Source organism: Leptonychotes weddellii, chromosome 1 (assembly GCF_054177405.1).
Source record: "Leptonychotes weddellii isolate Sample4059 chromosome 1, ASM5417740v2, whole genome shotgun sequence".
In the NCBI taxonomy this organism is placed as follows: domain Eukaryota; kingdom Metazoa; phylum Chordata; class Mammalia; order Carnivora; family Phocidae; genus Leptonychotes; species Leptonychotes weddellii.
Genome location: NC_138369.1, coordinates 12967220 through 12989760, shown reverse-complemented (window position 1 = coordinate 12989760; position 22541 = coordinate 12967220). Strand labels below are relative to the sequence as shown.

The window sequence follows — 22541 nt, the reverse complement described above, 5'->3', positions numbered from 1 at the left end:
AAAATAGTTCACCCATTCATAGTAAACAGTGAACTATGAATATAAACTTCCTTGACATGATAAACAGCAACTACAGAGAGCAAGCGACTACATCACACTTGCTGGTGAGAGGCTGAGCGCCTCCCTCTAGCATCAGGAATGAGGCGAGATGCCCATTCTCACCACTCTTACCCAATCACAGATCCTAGCCAGCGATAAGGAAGAGGAAGAAATAAGAGGTGCATCAACTGAAAAGGAGAAAATAAAATGTAGTCCCTGTTTGAAGATGACATGGTCATCTGCAGAGACAATTCTGAAGAATCTACCAAAAAACTCAGAACTAATAACAGAGTTTAGCTAAATTGCGGGGGGCGGGGGGAGCCCTAACAAACAAAAATCAATCACATTTTTATATATTAATGGACACTTGGAAACCAAAACTGAAAACACGATACCATTTACAATTGCTCCAAAAGGCTTTAAGATTATACTTGGGTATCATTCTAACAACACATTTGCAGGACTTGGTGCTGGAAACTGCAAAACGCTGGTGAAGAAAACCAAAGACCTAAATAAATGGAGAGAGACAGACTATGTTCATGGTTTGGGAGACTCAACATAGTAAAGAGGTCAATTTCCCCCCCAGTTGATCTATAGGTTTAAACCAATTTAGATTAAAATCCCATCAAGGTCTTTTAGTAGAAAAAGACATAGATAAGTTGATTATTCTTACATTTTTTTTTTTTTTTTTTTAAGATTTTATTTATTTATTTGAGACAGAATGAGAGAGAGAGAGAGAGCTCATGAGAGGAGGGAGGGTCAGAGGGAGAAGCAGACTCCCTGCCGAGCAGGGAGCCCGATGCGGGACTTGATCCAGGGACTCCAGGATCATGACCTGAGCCGAAGGCAGTCGCTTAACCGACTGAGCCACCCAGGCGCCCCTGATTATTCTTACATTTACATGTCAAGTCACAGGACTTTGAACCGCTAAAAACAATTTTGGAAAACGAGGACTAAAGCCAGAGGAATCACTTTATCTGATTTCGGGGTGTCATACAGAGCTACAGTAATCCAGGCAGTGTGGTGTTCACAGAGGGACAGATAGATTAATGGAAAAAAACACAAAATGTAGAATTGGACTCACAAAGATGCCCGACTGCTTTTTGACGAAGGCGCCAAGACAGCCTTTCCAACAAATGGCGCTGAAGCAAGTAGATATCCATGGGCAGGAAGAAAATAATAAGCCTCAGCCTCAACCTCACATCTTACACAAAAATTAATTCAAGTCTATCACAGCCTTCATTGTAAAATGTAAAACTAGAAGACTCCAGAAGATGACAAAGGAGAAATCTCTGGCATCTGGGCCAAGGTCAAGTGTTCCTAGACTCAATGCCCAAAGTGCCAACCGTAAAAAGAAAAACTGATAAAATTAGCCTTCATCAAGATGAAAACCTTTCCTCTGTGAAAGACTCTCTGCAGCAGATGAAAATAGAACCTCCAGACTCAGAGAAAATATCTGTAAACAACATACCCAGCAAACTATTTGTATCTAAAATGTACAGCACTCTTAAAACTCAAAAGCAAAAAATCCAGTTAGAAAACGGGCAAAGACATGAACGGGCATTTCTAGGAAGAAGACATACAGATGGCAACTCAGCGCATGAACACATCTTCAATATCATTAGGCATTAGAAAAATGTAAATAAGGGGCACCTGGGTGGCTCAGTTGGCTAAGCTTCTGCCCTCGGCTCAGGTCATAATCCCAGGGTCCTGGGATCGAGCCCCGCATCGGGCTCCCTGCTCGTTGGGAAGCCTGCTTCTCCCTCTCCCGCTCCCCCTGCTTGTGTTCCCTCTCTCACTGCCTCTCTCTCTGTCAAATAAGGTCTTAAAAAAAAAAAAAGAAAAAGAAAAATGTAAATGAAAACTACCGTGAGATATTACCACATACCTGTCAGAATGCCTGAAATAAAACACAGTGACAAAACCAGATGCTGGATCACCCACACATTGCTTTTGTGGATGTAAAATAACAAAGCCACTCTGGAAAAGAGGATGGCAGTTTCTTACAAAACTAAAACATGTGCTTACAGTGCAGCCCAGCAGTCACATTCTGGGTGATTTATCTCAAAATAAAAATTTAAAGATTTTTAAATTGAAATGCAGGATGCATCTAGTAAAATGCCTGAAGCACACTAATCTTAGTTTTTTGCAGACGTATACACCCTTGTAACCACCAGTCAGGACATTGCCAGAAGCCAGAATGTTTCTTGAGTGGGTACTTCCCAGTCAGTACCCACAGAGGTAATTGTTATTTTATTTCTATCACCATGGATTAGTTTCGACTGCTCTTGAACTCAATAGAAAGGTAATATAGTACAGAGTAGCAACAGATTATTCTTTTATATTGTTGTGTAGCATTTCATCATATGAATATACCACAATTTACCCATTTTATTGTTGATAGGAATTTGGGATTTGGGACTCTTCTGAATAAAGTTACTAGCAATATTCTTGTGCATATCTTTTGGGTTCATATGCACTTCTTTCTCTTGGGTATATAGCTTGCAGTAGCATTCCTGGCTCATAGAGAAGCCATATGTTTCGCTTTACATACTGCTAAACAGTCTCCTAAGTGGTTGTACCGATTTATACTTTAGCCAGCAGTGCGTGAGAGTTCTGGTTGACCCACATTCTCGCCAACACTTGGTATTGACTGTTAGGAATCCTTCTCTCCTTCCCTCCTTCCTTCCTTCTTTACTTAGTCATCCCAGTGGGTATGTGCTGCTATCTCTAAACTACTTATCTAAAACTGTGGTTTTAATTTGCATTTCTCAAATGATTAGTGATATTGAGTACCTTTTCCCGTATGTGTTGGTTAATTGGATATCCTCTTCTATGAAGTCTTTTGCCTATCTAAAAGAAAATTAGGTTATCATTTCCGTACTGACTCCTGGAAGTCTGTAATTTATTCTGTCTCTGAGTCCCTCCTCCAAGAGGATATGGGCACCCCTGCCCTTTTCTACCCAGCTCCTGGCATCCCCAGTCACACTTGATGCTGATTCTAGTTGCAACAATGCCCAGGCTGAAGCTCCTGGGCCCTGCTGGGGACACCAGTCATTCTCCAATACCTCTGCCAGGGTCTCAGCCTCGTGCCCACCCCTGCCCAGCTAGATTCTGGGCCAGCCACGGGACACAAGTCTCTCCCATTTGTTCCTTCTCCCCTCACCCTCTTTCTCAGGAGCAGGAAGATTTCTCACTCCCGACACTGAGGCAGGGTGAAAACGGAAAATGAATTTATTCAAGCAGATGCCTGACAATGTCACTCTGGACAAGAGATGTCAAACTCCACCCTCACCTGTGGTCTCGTGCACACACAAAAGCCTCCATCTTAATGAGCAGGTCTGGATCTCTAGCACCTCTTGTGCATGCAGCTGGGTGCTGGGCACCATGCAAAACCCACACGGAAGGACGGAGCATGGGTCCAGCTGCTGAGAAGCCCACAATCTAGTCGGAAAGAAAAGACGTAATACAGGCTCCATGATATAATAAAATCATGTGTCTTAGTCAATACATAAATAAGTTCAGAATCCAAGTTTTGAAACAAGGCATGCACCGCCATAAATGCTAATTTGGGCTGATGCAGGAAGGAAGTTTTTAAGGTACTTCCTTGAGATACTCTCTCCTTCCCCTTTTCGGCATGGAGGTGGGGGGAAGGGGGTCTTTGGATGGTTTTTTTGCACACAGGAGACACTCCACCCATGTTTGCTGGTTTGATTGAGGCTTGGGTTGAAGACAGAGAGCTACATAGCTCCCATCGGCTGAACACCCACCAAGTGCCAGGCACATAGTAAATCACATTTAATTCTTGCAACAATCCAGAGAAAGAAATACTATTATCCCTGTTTTACAGATGGGGAAACTGAGGCTTGGACAAGTGGTAAAGAAAATTGTCCACGATCACACGGTTGGCATCTGATAAAGCCATCATTCGAATCCAAGTCTGGCATGCTGCGGTGCTTATTGCTCACTGGGAGATGCTTGGACAATGAGGGGAGGCAGGAACAATGTGCAGTCAGAAGGTAGAACCTAGGCCCCGGGGAGCCAGTTCTCTGAGGCAGGGGCCCAGGAGAAGGGTACCCTGGAGACTTTTCTCCTGAGCTCTCTGCCAGCCTGGTGGCACCCTTCGAGGGGAAGCCTAAGGCTGCCTGACTGGTGCTCTGGATGGCAAGACAGCAGCAAGAGAGAGACAAATGAGATGAGAGCAACACAGCCAGGCTGTCAGTCCCTCTCCCTGTCACATCCCAGACCGGAATGCCGGATCCCTCACGTGCCCAAACAGGCTAGAAGTCCATCTGTCCCCGTGACACCCCCATCAACTCCCCTCTACCTTGCCCACCCAGGAATGCCTGGGGCCATGCTTTGGGGCTATGGGGAGGGGGCGGGGCTGCTGTGTTGATGGGGATCCGTGGTGATGGCCTGGCACACAGTCCAGCCCTGGTTCCTCCAACCTCACCGTTCTGAAACAGGAATTCTCCTGCCCAGACCTCAGGAGGACCTTCAGTGTCAGGGCGCTGGAGGAAGCCTCTGCCAGGGTCCAAGACTGCTCTTGAAAGGACTGGGCCTTGGCGGGCCCAGGAGGTCATGGCCCTTCGAGCCAGAGCCACTGTCCTCTCTACTCTTGTACAGCTCTGGGGAGGGCAGTCCCTTGACTCTGTCTCTGTCTCCCAGTGGTAATTTGTTTAGACCCCCAGTAAGCCATATTGACAGACTCCCCCCTCCACCTTGAGCTCCAGGAAGAAGGATTGGAGGTCTTTGCCCCTTCTTCCGGGGAAAGTCCCTCCCCAGAGCTCCGTATAACTGAGACCACTAAAAATGAAAGCCCAGGGTAGAAAGGCCCAACGGGCCTCAAGTTCACCCAACCTGGGGAGGTCCCCCAACAGCCATCTTTGTAAAAGCCTTTGAAGGGACTCTGGGTCCTCCTTATAGAGACATCATGAAACAGGCCTGACTGGAAGCATCTGAAAGAGGATAGGATGCTCCAAGTGGGAATTAAAGATCAGAAAGTAGCGCTGTGAAGTGCAGAGACCCTGGAGCAGGAGGTGGAGGGCATGCTGGGTGGGGAGGAGGCCCTGGAGCAGGAGGTGGGGGGCATGCTGGGGGGAGGAAGCCCTGGAGCAGGAGGCCAGGGGGGTATGCTGCGGGGGGAAGGAGGCCCTGGAGCAGGATGTGGGGGCATGCTGGGGGGGGGGAGGAGGCCCTGGAGAAGGAGGTGGGGGGTGTATGCTGGGGGGGGAGGCCTTGGAGCAGGAGGGGGGGCACAGGAGGCCCTGGAGCTGGGGCTGGGGGGCACCCTGGGGGCACTCTGGGAGAGGAAATGCTGGTGCAGGACAAAGGAGGACAGAAGATGCTTCCCTTCATGGACCTTCCCTTTGGCTGCCCTTGGGGACCTTGGGGAGGCGTGGTCTGCAAGGGGTGAAAGAACACAAGATTCGCAGACGAGAAAACTTAAACATGCTCTTCAATGATAGGGAAGCTGGCAGCTGGTGCTGGTGGGCAGAATGAACACCAAAAATGAAGGCCAGAAAACAGAACACAATAGCACCATCCCCTCTTCACTCCCCTGCAAAAACCCACAGAAGAAAAAGGAAGACAGGAAGGAGACTAGAAAGTCCAGAAAAGGGAAGTACAACATGGGTACAAGATATCTTGACCAGAGGCACAAACCCAGGGCTAGAACTTCTGTGTGTGTGACATGACCCAGAGCCCCTCCCCACCCCGCACAGGGCAGTGGGCAAGGCCAGGGCCTCCCTCCATGATGAGTGGTAGTCTTGCGGTGTGGGTGAGTGCACCTCCAATGGGAGGGAATCCCCCTGCGATTAGGGAACTGGGCCCCAGCTAGTTGTGCAAGGGGCAGACATTCAAATAAAAGCTAGTTTCTGCCCAGACCAAAGGTCTGTACGCTCTCAGATACAAAATTTCTTATTAGGTCCCTATGCGCTCAAAGAGATGTGATTAAAGCCGCGCAAACATTCCCCACCCCCCGCCCCACCCCGTATGTGCATGGCTTGTCATTGCCCTGCAGTGGTGAGCTGGTTCCGTATCAGCTCTCTGGCAGGGAAGAATGTAAAAAGCATTGACGTTGTAGTGTTGACCAATTCCCGGTGTGAAGGCTCTCGGTGGGGTCAAGGTCAAGCTGCCAATTTAATGTCACTGAAAGTTCAGTTGAGAACCCTGAGTTGGCTGCAGGGTTTAGGGACCCGTCATAACAGTGTTTTTTGAGTATATACCATGTGTTAAATACTTTATGTGCATCATCTTATTAATGCACACAGAGCAAGGCTCAGAAAAATAGTTAACTTGCCCTGGGTCCCTAACTACTAATGGGTGGAGTCAAGGATTCAGAAGAACATAACTGTATCGGTCTGCCCCGCACCTGCACCTGGGGTTCTGTCTCAGGAATGTGTACGCTCTCCAGTGATTGCAGATACCAAAGAGCTTTTTGTTTACACGGGTTATTAATATTTACTGTCACAGTAATCAAAACTGAGAACTTAAAAAGTTTTCAGTAATTCGCTTAAAATAACATGAATGAAAACTGTTACATAATAACATAAATAATACTTTCATGAAAATAATTATATTTTCCCAGACAAAAAAAAATGTCAGTGGGAAGAGCGGCCGGATCCCCAAAGCTGCTTCGGCCCCCATCTGTTGTGATTGCTTCGGCTGAAGTCTGTGGAGGAAAACCAGCTGCACACAGCTATATAGCTGGAAAAAGGAAAGCGTTAGGGGCCCCTTGGATGGGTTTGGGAGACCCCTAGGGGTCTTTGGAGCACCTTTTGAGACCTGCCAGGCAGATGCAAGCCAAGAGGTACAAAATAACATACAGTGAAAACGAAGCTTCGTCTCTCCCCACGTCACCTGTTTCCCTCACCAGAGACCAGGAATATTAGCGGTTCTCTGTGCTTCCTTCCAGACTCATGGCACCTGCCCTACCGGCACCTCCCCCACTGGCAGCATCCTGCACACGACCTGCGCTGGGTCCCTCCAGCCTGGGAGCATTTTGTACCAGCACAGAAGTTTGCACAATATTCCTGAACCAGCCCCCAGGGAACATCCTTGTCACCGGTGTCTTCTGCCACCAGTGTAAATATTTGTAAGATGAATTCCTACAAGTGGAATTAGAATGAAAGATGCACACATTTCAGTTCTGATAGACATGGCCAAACATCCCTCCCTGGAGAGGTACCCGATTTCTACTCCCGCCAGCAATGGGTAGGCATGACTTCCTTCCTCAAACTCACCAACACAGTGTAGGGACCAGATGTGAGGTCAGGACCCAGGGCGTCCCACTAAGCCTCAGGGTGGGGCTCGGAAGTCATGTCTATCTGGGCAGCCCAGCTAGCGTGTTCCTTCTGGGCGTCAAGCAGTCACCCAATGTTTACTGAGCATCTACACCCTGAGGGTCATCCTTCACCCATCTCCTGTCCCTGGTCCTGCAACAGACTCATTTCTCTAGCCTGGACGAGGTGTAAACGTCTCTGTAGGATGCTTTTGACTCCATCCCCCTTCCTCTGCGCATCTCTTCAACCCTACACAGATACCCCACTGGACCGTGACGTCCTTGAACCAGGGTGTCTCACACCGTGATGTGCAAACAAATCTCTGGGGGGATCTGGTGAAAACGCAATTTCTCCTTCAGTGGGCCTGTGGTCTGCATTTTTGGATGCGGGTTCAGGTCTTGCCATCACACATTAATCAGCAAACGTCCAGCAACGATTCTCAAACTCCAGCATGAATAAGACGCCCCAGAGGGCTTACAGCTTCCTGGGTCCAACGCCAGATCCTGGGGATTCTGATTCGGCAGGTCCGGGGTGGGGTCTGAGAATCTTTGTTCTTAACCAGCTCCCAGACCTCCCCTGGAGTGAACACGAGTTCCAGGCCCTGCCTCACTCATCCAGGGTGCCCCTAACCACCCTGGGCGTGACAGAGACAGAGGGCACGTCATGGGTGGGGCATAGATGAAGGGGGGAAGGAACCAGTGCCCGCAGGAGCCCACCACAGGGTTCAGCTTTCAGACGAGATAGAAGAGGCGACAGGTACACACACCTCACTGTCTGCAGCTTCCATCTGAGGTACGAAGGGTTATGATCGCCTTCTTCACGCCCCCCTGCCTCCCGACAGTGAGTTACTACTCAGTTCTCGTGGGCGCTGAGCCCTGCAACCTGCCGTGGTCTGGTCAGCAGCTTCTGCAGGCCCAGCGGCCAGGCTCCAGGGGCTCTCGAGCAGCCTCCTCTCCCCCGAGACCTGGCGGTCGGGTGGGCGGGACGGGGCGAGGAAAGAGGCTGGGTGGGGGATCATGGGCTCTTCCTTCCCATTACTGGGTGGTTCTAAGCTCTCAAACCCTGCCCTCCAGTGTTTGCTTCCTGCTTAGCATCGCCCTGTGACAGAACAGCGAGGAGGCGCTCTCCCTCTTGTGGCCTGCCTCACCCAGGCCCTGCCTGGAAAAGGCCAGGGGAGGGGCTGCCCCTGGTCGCCCTGGAGAGATTCGACCTCTCCAGGGGCTGCTTTCTCACAGAACTCGTCGGAGCTTCCTTTCTCTTCTAAATTGACAAAAGGAAGAGGCCGCCCTGTCTTCTGGTAGAGGTCATGATGCCTAGAGGGGACACCAGCAGCCCTCTCCAGGGCCGGGAGCAGAGCTGGTCTGAGCATGTCAGAAAGTCATAGTGCCACCATACTGTCCACGGGTGACCGTAGACCCTCCCGTGGGGCCGGTCATTCCTTTAGCACAGTCCCGGGCAGGATGCCTGCGGGGTTCCCTCCGGCCGCGTTCAACTTTGTGGGTGGGGGTGCGGAGCTGGCTCTGCCCGGGGCCTGGATTTTGCTGGATGGACACCACAGGGTCAGAAAGGAGCCCAGGACAGGATGGGAGGGAGGGACTATAATGACGGACAGCAAGGACAGGAGGAGGCGGACGGTCTGTGGAAAGCTGACAACCCACTGGGGTCCAGGAACCACGGGAGCCGAGTGGCAGGAGGGAGGAAAGATGGGAGTGGGGTCAGAGGCTGGGCTGCTGGGGACCGAGGTATGAAGGGCCGCGGATGGTGTGATGGTGAGAGCCAGGAGTTAGGATCACGGGGGTGAGCGGCTGGGGAACGTGGAAGACATGGCCGAGGGGGGAGGAGTTCAAGGAACCCGTTGGCCCCAGAGCTAGAAAACCCGCACTTTGGAGGAAGGTAAAACAGGGCTTCCAAGCCCTCCTGGTCCTGGGGCACACATGGCCTTCTACAGCGCGACCCGACGACTCCAGCTGAAACAGTCCTTCCATTCCCCGACTCCTTGGTTGCGGCTGGGCTCTGTGACTTGCTGTGACTGGCGGGTGCCTGCCGAGGAGACATCAGGTAACTTCTGATGTTGTGCCTGAAGACGCTCAGCAGTCCCTGCATATGCCTGAGACACCCCCTCCCCCCATACAAGGAAGCCAGAGGACGAGAGGCCGTGTGGAAAACTGGGGCACCCCCATGGAGCACCAGCACCTACTGCCACAAGGGGACACCCATGAGACCCACAGATTCACACCCACAATGTCATCGTGATGTTTAGCCCCTAAGTGTGAGGGCATCGGGCTGCAGACAGAGACGTGTGGATTGTGAAATCATCGACAATTATTACAAGGGAATGTTAGAGACTAATAACAAATCAGAGCTAAGATCTAGGTTTGTGAGAAAAGAATAGTTTCTATTCTTTTTTTAATTTTTTTTTAGCTATTTTGAGGGGACTGCCTTGCTGTTTATTGTCAAAAGTATCCAACATATGCAATTAGGTGTAAATAAAGGGACCTCCACCACCCCCCCCAAAAACACATAAAACTCTCAGAGCTCAAGCATCTGCCCCTTCTGGATGACTTCTTGCTGCAGAGTGGGAAGGCTTCAGGGAGGAGGTGACGTCTTGGATGACTCAGGCAGGACGAGAAGGGTCATGGGTGTGCCCAACACCCTCGTTGGCGTTGGGACATGACCCAGCACAGTGCGGCAGCCAAGCAGAACAGAGGGGAGAGAAGACGACACGTTGGGCAGCAGAGAGAGCTCTGTGGTCCTATTCCCTCTGGAATAGCGCTGCTATTCCCTCTTGGAAATTCACCTACAGGTGTAGCACTTGAACCTGAAGGGTGAGCCTCCATGAGAACCAGGCTCCACGCAGTCAAGGAGCCTGGCCTTGCCCTGTCTTGATTAAACAAAGCATGAGATTTCTGGGATACTGAGGTTGAGACAGGAAGGGAGCGGCAGGAACGGCCGGGTCAGCATCAGATGTCAAAATTCCACACAATGGAAGCGTGCGAGATGAAAGAAGAGGGTCAGCAGGCTAGGTCAGGGGTTGACACAAATTAAGGGGGTGCCAAATGAAGGAATCAGAGACCTAGGCGAAGTCAAGGTTAGAATCTTGGGGTGTGCGCCTTACTGATACTTCCACCTGTCCCCACTACATCTAGGGCTACGGCCACTGCCTGAATGGCCAGCCCTGCACCCTGGTGGAGAAGGATCTCCTGGGGATGATATTCAGCGACACAAACCAGCGAGAAGCAGCCCTCCGCCGGTGGTGGGCAGGTAGAGATTTGATAGATACATGCCCGGTCTCCTCATCTCTGGCCCCACAGTGGGGGTGTCTCTGGGGGGCTCCCTGAGCTCCCCAGTAGGCCCGGGTGCCACTTGCCTTCTCCAATGCTCCCCTCATCACCACATTCCCTTCCCTGGCCCACTTTCCCCTCCCCTGCAGTGCTTCCTGGGATCCCCTGTAAATACACTCCTTGCATCTGCATTCCCCTCCAGGGTTTGCCCCTGACAGGGAAACCCAAATTAAGACAGGCATCGATAACGTCTCAAGCACTCCACCAAATCATTCATTCATAGGCATGTACATATCTTCATTTAATCCTCTATAAAGCTGGCATCATTAACGTCGTTTTACAGAAGAGGAAGGAGACGATCAAAAGCGTAAGTAATACACCCAAATTTACCAAGAGGTGGACCCAGGACGTGAGGCAGGACCATCCGATTTGCCGGGCTCATCACAGCGCTCTCCTCGCGTCCTGCTCTCTGCATAAAAGCAGCAACTTCTTAGGCCCGTATCCCTCTTTGTTGGTCTGGTCACCTTTGGCCTCCCTCTTCCCCCATCTCTCTGTGGAGACCCGAGCCCAGAAAACTCACGGGATGTTCCTTTGAAGACCTTGTCTAAAGTTTTCATTTTACGGGTGAGGAAACAGACTTGAAGGGACAAGGGACGTTTCCAAAGCACATGGGCATTCCTTTGCACCGGTGCTTTGCACCATCTGTGAAGAAGGCTAGCGGGGTCCCATGTTATGGAAAAGAAGTGGAATCCGAGGGGTACGCAAGTGGCAGAGCAGGTGTGGGCGGCCGTGGGGAGAATCACAGGAAGCATCCTTTATCAGACAATTTCCCTTGGGCCAGGTGCTCTGTGACGCCCTTCACCTACAAGCTGACCTTGGGCATACGAGTGGAAGTGTTCAGCATTCTATGGGGCGCCTGGGTGGCTCAGTTGTTGGGCGTCTGCCTTCGGCTCCGGTCATGATCCCAGGGTCCTGGGATCGAGCCCCGCGTCGGGCTCCCTGCTCCGCGAGAAGTCTGTTTCTCCCTCTCCCGCTCCCCCTGCTTGTGTTCCCTCTCTCGCTGTGTCTCTCTCTGTCAAATAAATAAATAAAATCTTAAAAAAAAAAAAAGTGTTCAGCATTCTCATTTGTTGGAGTGGGAGCCCAGACTTATGAAGGCATAGTGATCTGCTCTTATCTCCAGGACAGAGCTGGGATTTGGCCATGGCCCCTGGTTGGACCAGAGCATAAAACAGGAACCTGCGATCAGAAAGGAATGGCTGGAGTGGTGGGGGGTGGGAGGGATGGGGTGGCTGGGTGATAGACATTGGGGAGGGTATGTGCTATGGTGAGCGCTGTGAATTATGTAAGACTGTTGAATCGCAGATCTGTACCTCTGAAACAAATAATGCAATATATGTTAAAAAAAAAAAGAAGAAGATAGCAGGAGGGGAAGAATGAAGGGGTGGGAATCAGAGGGGGAGACGAACCATGAGAGACGATGGACTCTGAAAAACAAACTGAGGGTTCTAGAGGGAAGGGGGTGAGAGGATGGGTTAGCCTGGTGATGGGTATTAAGGAGGGCACGTTCTGCATGGAGCACTGGGTGTTATGCACAAACAATGAATCATGGAACACTACATCAAAAACTAATGATGTAATGTATGGTGATTAACATAACAATAAAAATTTTAAAAAAGAAAGGAATGGCTGAAACCCAACCCAGAGACCTGGGCTCACTCCAGGCTGGAGGTTCCCTGAGGTGAAACTGTTCAGTGGCGTTTGGTGCGGCAGAGAATGGGGTGCAGAGAGAGACAGCAAATGGTCAGAGGTGTAGGACTTAGGAGGCGCCAAAGAGAAAATGTCGCCTCTCTTGGGCTATCAGCCAGCTCATTTTGAGGAACAGGATCTGGGGTTCTGGTTTAAACCCTTCCATTTGCAAGCTTTAAGAAAAAAAGGCTACTCAGTGACCACGAGACCTCCATGCCCCGCCTTCCCTCAACCCTCAACACACACGCATAATCTCAGCCTTCAATTGCTTCACAAATTCTGGGAACACCTCATACCACCTCTCCCTCACTCAACTCCACCCAACCCCACCCACCCCAGTCCCCTTAAGGCAGAGCTCCCCAGCGAGAAGCACAGCTGAGTGAGCAGAGAAAATCCTTCGAGCAAACCCAGCCTCAAGGAACAGCCACTGGCGGGTGTCGTGGCCACTCACGGACACCCAACTAGATACAAAACGAAGAATTTTGTCCCCTTCTTGTCATTCTGAAAGACTGTGAACCCTGGAGTCCTCAATCATCACACAGGAAGCTGAGGACTTCCTGATCAATCAGGACGTTGAACCTTGAATTCATAAAGATTCTAAAAGCTCCAGAAACAAAGACTTCGTGGACAAAATCCCTAGAGACCAGAGTAAGTGGCACTTGTCTTTTCTGTCTTGTTGGTTACTGTGAGGGCAAGCTGGTTTGCAGACATGCATGCAGCCAGGTGGGACTGTGGTCCTCATGTTGCAGGACATTCTTTACCTGTCTGTCTCCTCAAAGGTGAGGAATTCTTCAAGGCCCAAGCAAACACCTAAGTAGCCCATCGATGCATCTGTAAGGTAATTAATTGTATAGCAATACTGACAAGGGGTGAATTTATAAGACTGGGTGCTCAGATGTAAAATGGGTTTTTTTGCTAAAGAGGGGAAGCTTTCCTGAATGGTTGTTGGTGACTGGTTGAGAAAATCAGCCTTTCTAAAGTCAGTTAAGAAACAAGAGGATCTCTGTGAAAAACCATTCAAGAGGAAATCACTTGCTAAACTGCCCTGTGTAAACAAAAACCAAACATGGTGTATGAAGAAATTATAGCAAAAGGGAAATATTAATTAGAAAAAACGTTGCAGACGCCAGGATGATTTGATACTGGACCAATTTCTTGAGAAGACTAGAACCAAAGAGCCTCACAATCAGGCCTGATGATTTGTCTTTGGAGGAGGTAGGATTTTACCCTCCCGAAGGCAGGGAGATGTCCTCTTGGGATACAACCATTCTGTTCTACTAACAAAGAGGCAGGTCAGAATTTGCTCTGAAGAGAGAGGGGCATGGGGGCTACTTGGAGGTCTCTATTTCAACTGTTCCTCCATAAACTCTGGAGTGGCCCAGATTTTCAGAGTTAGAAACTCTCAGAAGTTTGCATAGCTTGTCACCAGGCTGTGTTATCACTTTCCCACCCTTGAGTCCCCACTCTGACTAGCAGGACAGCTCTAGGCTATGCAGACTGTGGGGAGTGAAGGGCCAATAAATGTTTAACAACTGGCTCTCTTGAAAAAAAAAAAAAAAAAGAGCCCTGATTTCTCATGTTTGTAGATTTCTATGGTGTAAATATCCGCACTATGGTTGATTTCAGCCTACCTACCCACTGAATGCAGAGTTGGGGAGAGATGCACAGGATTGGTCTCTATGAACCAGGATGAACCAGCCCCTGTACACCACCAGGCTTGGGTGTCTTATCACTGCAGACTGCTTTTTCTGCTCAAAGACTTCACCAACTCCCAGGCTAGAGGACGCTGCCACTGCAAGGTTCTGGGGGGCGCCAGGGCTCCAGCTGACCTCTGCCCTTGGGGCAGACTTTGCAGCAGATTTCAGCGGGGCTAGGTGGCAACAGGGTCCTTCTGTCTCCCTCCATGGCCCCACACCAGGCCATCTCTCTCCCAGAGTTGTTAGGTGGTGCCTGGCAAGTTGGCAAAATAGTCAGTGGAGTTGGAGGTGGACGGGGGGAGGGGGCTGGTGAAGGCGATTCTCTGTTCAAATGGCACGAGCAATGCTGACTCAGTTTGCCTTCACCTTTGCCAAAATTCCCCAGAAACCGGGCTCCTGGGCTCAGTCATGCACCAGTTGCTCTTTGTGCTTCCAAGCTGCTTGGAGCTTCTGCTATAAACCTGCCAGCCCATCCAAAAATGCTGTCTGCCAAGCCGACCCGTCCACACCAGCAGCGGCAGCGGAAATCAGAAATTGTCCACACAGTTTGGTTAAGTAACTGCCAGCCTGGGTTCCTCCAGAAGGAGGGCTGGGGGGCTAGAGGCAAGTCCAGAGCTGGAGGAGTCAGCCATAGGGATGGATTTGACTGGAAATGACAGTCCCCCAGCCAGGGTGTATGACATTGCCCCCTCCCCCACCCCGGGTGCCTTACTTTCCAATGGCCACTGCAGAAATGTGAATTTTGTAGGAAGGAAACATTCATTAAGCAATTTAGAAGGAAGAGTGCTAGAGACTCCAGATTCAGGGTGGGAATTATGATGTAGGTACCAGCTACTTTTCCAACTGGTGGCAACCTACTGAAAATTTCAAAGTGCAGTTTGCATGGAAGGGACTGTCCCGGTCCACCACTGTTGAGCAGAATTCGTTTTCCAGATTAACTATAGAAAGAACTGGTGGGGGGACTTGGGGGAGCAGGTACATCAGCCAGAATAGGATCAGAGCCAGGGACTGGCCTCAGAGAAGGGTCAGTGCAGGGAAGGAGGAACCCCATTATTTACTGAGGCCCCAGCAGGTACTAGGGGGTGGTTTTTCTCATACATTACGTAGCCCTGCAAGGTGTTACTTTCTCACATTACAGATGAGGAACTGAGGCTCAGAGAGGTAGGTTAACTCATCCATAGTCCCACAGCTGGTAGATGGCACGAAAGCCCATGCTCCCTTCGGGGAGGTGTCTGTAGTAAGTGGAAAGGATTGAAAAGGAGTGCTGAAAATGGGGGGCTGGGGAGGTCCTATGAAGGCAAGCTCTCTAGTGGTTGTTTTTTGTTTTTCTTTGTTTCAAGGGAACCCTGGTTAAAAATATCTAAGAGCATTTCTCAGCAGAACTCCAGCTACTGCCTGGTTGCTTCACGATACCTCATGGCTCGAGGCTGTCCCGAGCTCTTCCCCTTCCCCCCCATCCCTTCTTCTTCCCATCAGGTCACCCCCCTCCTCCCAGACTGTACTGTCCTCTGAATCCTCCTCATGGCCCTCACGGGAGGCCTACTGAGTGACCTGTAGATCCACGTGTATGGCATGAGCCAAGCTGACCCACTCTGGTGCCCTCAGGGTCCTCATCTACTAAGGGATGGGGCTAGCCTTCTAGAATTTCACTATGACAGCACCATGGGTCTTTGGGGTAAGATAATTTTTGCATTGCAGGACATCCTCGGCCCTGCCTACTGAATGACCCGACAGTTGCATCCCCTAGTCTCTATGGCAACCAAAAAATAAAATAAAATAACCCTACACATTTACATGTGCCCCCACCATGCTCCGTCATCCCTGGCCATGAACCTTTTTAGCCCCCCTAGCCCTGAAGATCCATTTGTAAGTTTTGGACTCTCAGCTTCCTTCTGGAGACCCCACAGTGCAAAATCGTTGCTCCATTATTGGCGGCAGGGATGCACGTGAAAAGAAACTCCAGCTCTCATTCTCAAAGATATGCGTCCTTACCATTTCGAACTCCCGCATCATCACCTCTAAATTGGGGAACAGCAGTGGCACCCCCTCTGTGGCGGGGGGTGGCGGGGGAGTTGTCTAGCACTAAGTCCAATGCGAAGACCGTGGGCAGGACTGGTTCGGAGCAGTGTGGCGAGGTCTCCCTCCGTCTGTGCCAAAGTAATTGACTTAATGATCAGTGGGCTCATATGCTTACTGCCTACGCCCTCTGTTAGACTACAGGGCCCATGAGGGCAGAGAGGACCCAGATCTCCCTTGCTCAAGGTTGCGTCCCAGGGCCTGGTACACAGTCGGTACTCGGCAGACAGTTGTCAGGTGGTTGAGGACCTATAATCACTGCCTCATCTTTGTTGTCCGCAGCCCACTGCCTTTCCCGGCAAAGTACACAGAAACCATCTTCCTTGACTCATGCAAGAAACCAGGATGGCAACCTCAGCCCCCACAAAAGACTATGACATGACAACAGAATATGACTATGAGGGCATAACCCCATGCCAGAAGGGAGAGGTGAGGGCCTTTGGAGCTCAGCTGCTGCCCCCCTTGTACTCCCTGGTGTTCATCACTGGCCTGGTGGGCAACATCCTGGTCCTCCTGGTCCTCATGCAGTACAAGAGGCTCAAGAGCATGACCAGCATCTACCTCCTCAATCTGGCCATTTCAGACCTGCTCTTCCTCTTCACGCTGCCCTTCTGGATTGACTACAAGCTAAAGGATGACTGGATTTTCAGTGATGGCACCTGTAAGTTGCTCTCGGGGCTTTATTACACAGGCTTGTATAGCGAGATCTTTTTCATCATCCTGCTGACCTTCGACAGGTACCTGGCCATCGTCCATGCTGTGTTTGCCCTGCGGGTTCGGACTGTCATCTTTGGGATCATCACCAGCATTGGCGCCTGGGGCCTGGCCATCTTGGCCTCCATCCCAGGCTTCTACTTTTCCAAGATCCAGCAGGAGTTCTCCCATAGCACCTGCAGCCTCCACTTCCCTCACGGAAGCCTCAAAGCCTGGAAACAGTTCCAGGCTCTGAAACTGAACATGTTGGGGCTGGTTCTGCCTCTGTTGGTCATGATCATCTGCTACACAGAGATCATACAGATTCTGCTCAAACGACCCAACGAGAAGAAAGCCAAAGCCGTCCGTCTGATCTTTGTCATCATGATCGTCTTCTTTCTCTTCTGGACCCCTTACAACCTGGCAGTGCTGGTCTCTGCTTTCCAAGACAGCCTCTTCACCGATGAGTGCAGACAGAGCAAACAGCTGGACCTGGCCATGCAGGTGACGGAGGTGATCGCTTACACGCACTGCTGCGTCAACCCCATCATCTACGCCTTCGTCGGGGAGAGGTTCCGCAGGTACCTGAGCCAGCTGTTCAGCCGGCTGCTGAACAGGCTCCCCTTCCTTTCCACCGACAGGCTCGAGAGGGCTAGCTCCGTGTCCCCCTCCACGGCGGAGCATGAACTCTCCGCTGGGTTCTGACTCGGGCCCCTGGAGGCCGGTCCAGGACCCAGCAAGGGCGACCTGCCCGGCACGTTGACCCAAGCCGAGGCACGTTGGGACACCTGGTGCAGCACGGAATTGCAGACGCGTGGGGGTGAGGAAGTTTAATGGCAGTCTAGACTAAATCACTTCCGGGGCGATTGAGTCCTCTCCAAGAACTCCTCCGTGGTAGAAAGGAGGTGAAGGAGTGGAATGGGACATTCCAGAAGACCGGGATGGAGGGTGCCAGGGAAGTGCTTGGGCCCAAAGGGGAGTTCAGACTTGTGAGCATTACCATTTGTAAATAGAGCCACCGAGCATCCCGAGCCCTAGTGGGAAATAGGATTGGGGAACTGCCCTCGGCAGTGGAATGGAGAAAGCCCTTGGGGAGAATTTTTATATTTGCAAAAATCAAAACAATTCAGGTGGTGGGCTAGACACAGATTGGGCGAATAATACGTTTGATTTCTTGAAATAGCCACAGAGGGGAGGGAGTCTTTATTTCCATTTACCAGTTTCTTCCTTCTGAGTATTTTCCAGAGTCTCCCTTCCTTGTAAGTTGGATGAGGCGGGAGTACATTCTGATGGCTTTATTGCAGAAATTAATATCAGGCAAAAGGAGACAGGGTCCATGTCCCTGTTCTGCTTCCCCACCGAAGCCTTCTGGTTTTAAGGATCAGAGTTCTGGCTGTTGTGTTGGACCCATCCGCAGGAAAAATGACCTGGTGTGCAAGCTGACAGTGTCTGAGGCTGAGAGGGAGGGGGGCTGAGGTGGGGACTCACCCACCTTAATGTGGAAGGTTGAGAGGACCCTTAATTAAAAGAAACATATTTCCCCTAAATGTCCTTAACACTTGATCTCTCACCAGGGACCTCCTGGTCATCACGTCTTTCTTCCCTTTTCCCTAGGATGTGTATTTCTTTAAAAATCATTTTCCCAATGACAAAAACACAGCTTAAAAACTCAAAGGGAAAAAGAGAACACCCAAAGCACCCAATTCTCACTACCCAAAGACGACGACTGTGTGCTCTTCTATGTATTCTCTTTTAGTTTGGTGTTTGTTTTCTCCTGTGTGTATTTACAACGATGACAAATACGGACTTCGACTGTACTCTTGTTGTTTTTGTTTTTGAGTAGCAGTATGTTGGGGTCTGTTTCCCAGGTGAATAAATCATGTTAAAGCACTGTTTCTGAAGGCTGCACTGAATTACACCCTCATTTATTCTACCCATTTCCCCATTATTGCTTGCACAAATCAATTCAATCTAGCAGTGACCAGTGTCGACTTCTCTGAGTTCTCTGAGCCCTGGGAGGCACGCAAGCATAGGGACGCATGGAGACCCCGGGCGGGATGGATGGAGCTGCATTGGAGCCCATGGCCCTGGGCAGCAAAGGGGAGGAAGGACCCCATCAGTCACAAAGTACCCTTAGTGAGTGGGTGTCCCATCTTACACATAGTGACATCATTGGGCTGACTGTTCTCTTTTTGGACCCTAGAATTGTGCTTTTATCCAGCCACCCTCCCCTTCAGTCAGGGACCTACTATGTGTGCACGCTTTCTTTGTGTAAAGAGGCTGGTATCATGAAGGTTTGGACAGTTTTTGTCTGGGGAAGGAGGCGGTCACACTGCCCTGGGCTTACGTTTCCACACAGAACATGGCGACAAATCCAGACTTTGGGAGTCAAGGGGGAAGTCAGCTTTCCACTCGAAAACCTGCCAGTTCGTCTCTGCAGTGTGGCGAGAAGGCATAACGGAATTAAGAAACATTTGTCTACCACTTTGGTCAAATAAGACTGCATCAAGAAACACTTTGATCCCCAAAAATATCCTAATGAGAAAGATTGTCATTATAATGTCCTCCAGGTCCATTTTTGAAATAATGCTTATGTTTTAACTTGTCACAAAGGCAATAATGTTCAGTGTAAAAAAAAAAACACAAAAAACTGAAAACAGATAAAAAGGCCAAAGAAGAAACTGGAAACATTTGTAGTCACTAGCCACTACCCTCATGCAGCTTCTCTTAGCACACTAATGTTGCTGTGCATCTCCTTCCTGTGTGCATTACACACACACATCTGCAATCACATTTAACATTTTTTGTGTAGCCATGGTAAAACTGGACTGCAGTAAGCACTTAGTAAATGCTGGTTGAATGGATGAATCTCTGAGCCCCCAATTTCTTTATAAAGTGAGGATAAGACAAGTATCTACCCCTGTGGGGCAGATTTAACCTGAGGATTAAATGAAGCAAAGCAAGGAAAGTGGGTTATTAAGTTTTTATTTTAATTCCAGTCAGTTAACATACAGTGTAATATTAGTTTCAGGTGTACGATAGAGTGATTCCACACCTTCATACAGCACCCAGTGCTCATCCCAACAAGCGCCCTCCGTCATCCCCCATCACTTATTTCATCCATCCCCCACCCATCCTCCCCAGCAGTGTGTTCTCCATAGTTAAGTCTGTTTCTTGGGTGATCTTGCTCCAAGTCTATCAGATAAGAGATCTGATGCCCCCTGACAATGCCTCTCCTCAGTTACTCCAGCCCTTCCTCAGTTATACCTCCAGCCCTTCCTGAGCTGCCTTCCTGCCTCCAGCTCCGCTCCTTGCTCCTGTGTATGCGAGCCATGCAACGCCTCCTTGTTATTGCTGGTTCTAGCATTTCATCCTTCAGAAAGGTTGCCAGAAGAGTGCAAAGAACTTCCATATCTCATCCAGATTCCCCAGCTGTCAGCATCTTACCACATTTGCTCTAATTCATCATTCTCTCTCTCCCTCCCTTTCTGTCTCAAAAGATAGACAGGCAGACAGATAGTTATAAATGTACTATTTTTCTCCAGGACCACTTGAGAGCAGGGTGCAAATATGATGTCTCATCAGCCTTTTGTAGTTCAGAATGATTTTACTAGCAACAAGGATGCTCTCCCACATAATCCAAGCAGAAACTAACTGACACAATATCACCAGGTTATCTGTAGCCTTCTTTCCAATTTAGCCCACTTTGCAAATAATGTCCTTCATAGTCCCAAGACTTAGAATCGTTTACTTAGTTGTGATGCCTTCCTTCAATCAGGAACACTTCTTCAGACTTTTCTTGTGCTTCCTGACCTCAACATCTTGAATGCCACGGTTACCTGGCAGATGGTTCCTTGTTGTGGGTTTTCTGATGTTTCCTGATGATTAGGGTCAGGTTATGCAACTAGAGCAGGAATCTCACAGAAGTGATGCTGTGTTGTTCTCAGTGCATCATGTGGGGAGGCATTTGGTGCCAACCTGTCCCATCACAAACGATGTTAAACTTTATCGCTTGCTTTAGAAAGTCTCCACCAGGTTTCTCCACTGTAAAGTATATTGTACTTATGAATTTATAAGTGCCCATTATTAGTGGGCATTTCACTGTATAATAAAAGCATCTTTTCTCCTTCACTTATGTATTTATTCATTTATTTATTTATATCATCATGACCTCATAGATTCCCTTTTTACTTAATGGGATAGAATCTGATATTATCTTTACTGCTTTGATGCACAAATTGTCCCAGATTTATCTAGTGGGAGCCCTTCAAGCTGGATCCTATGTCCTTTTGCTGTTCTTTCTACCAGTTTTTGAGTCCTCTCTTACTTTTTGGCACATAAGGTACTAGGTTCTGCACAGCACAAGAAAGCATCAACAAAATGAAAAGGCCACCTATGGAGTGGGAGAAAATATTTGTAAACCACATATCCGTAAGGGGTTAATATCCAACATATACAAGGAACTCATACAACTCAAAAGTAAAAAACCAAATAACCCAATTTAAAAATAAGCAAAGAACCTGAATAGACATTTTTCCAAAAAAGACATACAAATAGCCAACAGATACATGAAAAGGTGCTCAACATCACTCAGGGAACATCATCATCAGGGAAATGCAAGTCAAAACCACAGTAAAATATCACCTCACACCCATTAGAATGTCTATTATCAAAAAGACAAGAGATAACAAGTGTTGGTGAGGATGTGGGAAAAAGGGAACCCTGTGTACTATTGGTGGGAATGTCAACTGGTAGAGCCACTATAAAAAACAGTATGAAGGTTCCTCGAGAAATTAAAAATAGAGCTACCATATGATCCAGCAATTCCACTTCTGGATATATATCCAAAGGAAACAAAATCCTTATCTCAAAGAGACATCTGTATTCCCCTGTTCCCTGCAGCATCATTCACAATAGCCAAGGCATGGAAACAACAGAAGTCTCCATCAACAGATGAGTAAAGAAAATGGAATGACCCAAAGCAGAAGTCCCATTCTAATGGTTTTTTTCCCCCAGTTTTATTGAGAAATAATTGATATATAATCACTGTATATGTTTAAGGCACACAGCATGATGGTTTGATTTATGTATATTGTGAGATGATGACCACAATAGGTTCAGCCAACATCTACCCTCTCATACAGATACAATTTAAAAAAAAGAAGAAGAAAAGAGGGAAAAATTTTCTCCTTGTGATGAGAACTCTTAGGATCTACTCTCTTAACACCTTTCCTGTATATTCTACAGTAGTGTTATCTGTGGTCATTATGTCATACATCACATCCCTAGGATTCATTAATCCTTTAACTGCAAGTTTGTACTTTTTGACCCCCTTCCTCCGATTCCCTCTTCTCCACCCTCTGCCTCTGGTGACCACAAGTCTCATCTCTTTTTCCATCAATTTGTTGTTGCTGCTGTTTTTAGATACCACATATAGGTGAGATCATACAGTATCTATCTTTCTCTGTCTGACTTATTTCACTTATTGTGATGCCTTCAAGGTCTATCCTTGTTGTCACACATGGTAGGATTTCCTTGTTTTTAATGGCTGAAATATATATATATCACAATTCTTGATCCATTCATCCACTGATGGACACTTAGGTTGTTTCCATGCCTTGGCCATTATAAATAATGCTGCTATGACCATGGAGGTGTGGATATCTTTTTGAGCTAGTGTTTTCATTTCCTTTGGATATATTCCGAGAAGTGGAATTGCTGGA

General features: G+C 48.9%; 1 protein-coding gene across 2 annotated transcripts; it reads left to right on the top strand.

Annotated features, from left to right (window-relative positions):
* Positions 1-12656: 12656 nt before the first annotated feature.
* Positions 12657-18713, top strand: CCR1 (C-C motif chemokine receptor 1). 2 transcript variants are annotated; one of them, XM_081816610.1, is made up of 3 exons: positions 12657-13000; positions 13132-15724; positions 16408-18713. In XM_081816610.1, the coding sequence occupies exon 3, from the start codon at positions 16456-16458 to the stop codon at positions 17521-17523; it is 1068 nt and encodes a 355-aa protein (XP_081672736.1). In that variant the 5' UTR covers positions 12657-13000; positions 13132-15724; positions 16408-16455; the 3' UTR covers positions 17524-18713. The 2 variants fall into 2 exon arrangements, with proteins under 2 accessions (XP_081672736.1, XP_006750683.1); XM_006750620.3 differs by lacking the exon at positions 13132-15724 and having other exon boundaries at positions 12658-13000.
* The last annotated feature ends 3828 nt before the right edge of the window (positions 18714-22541 follow it).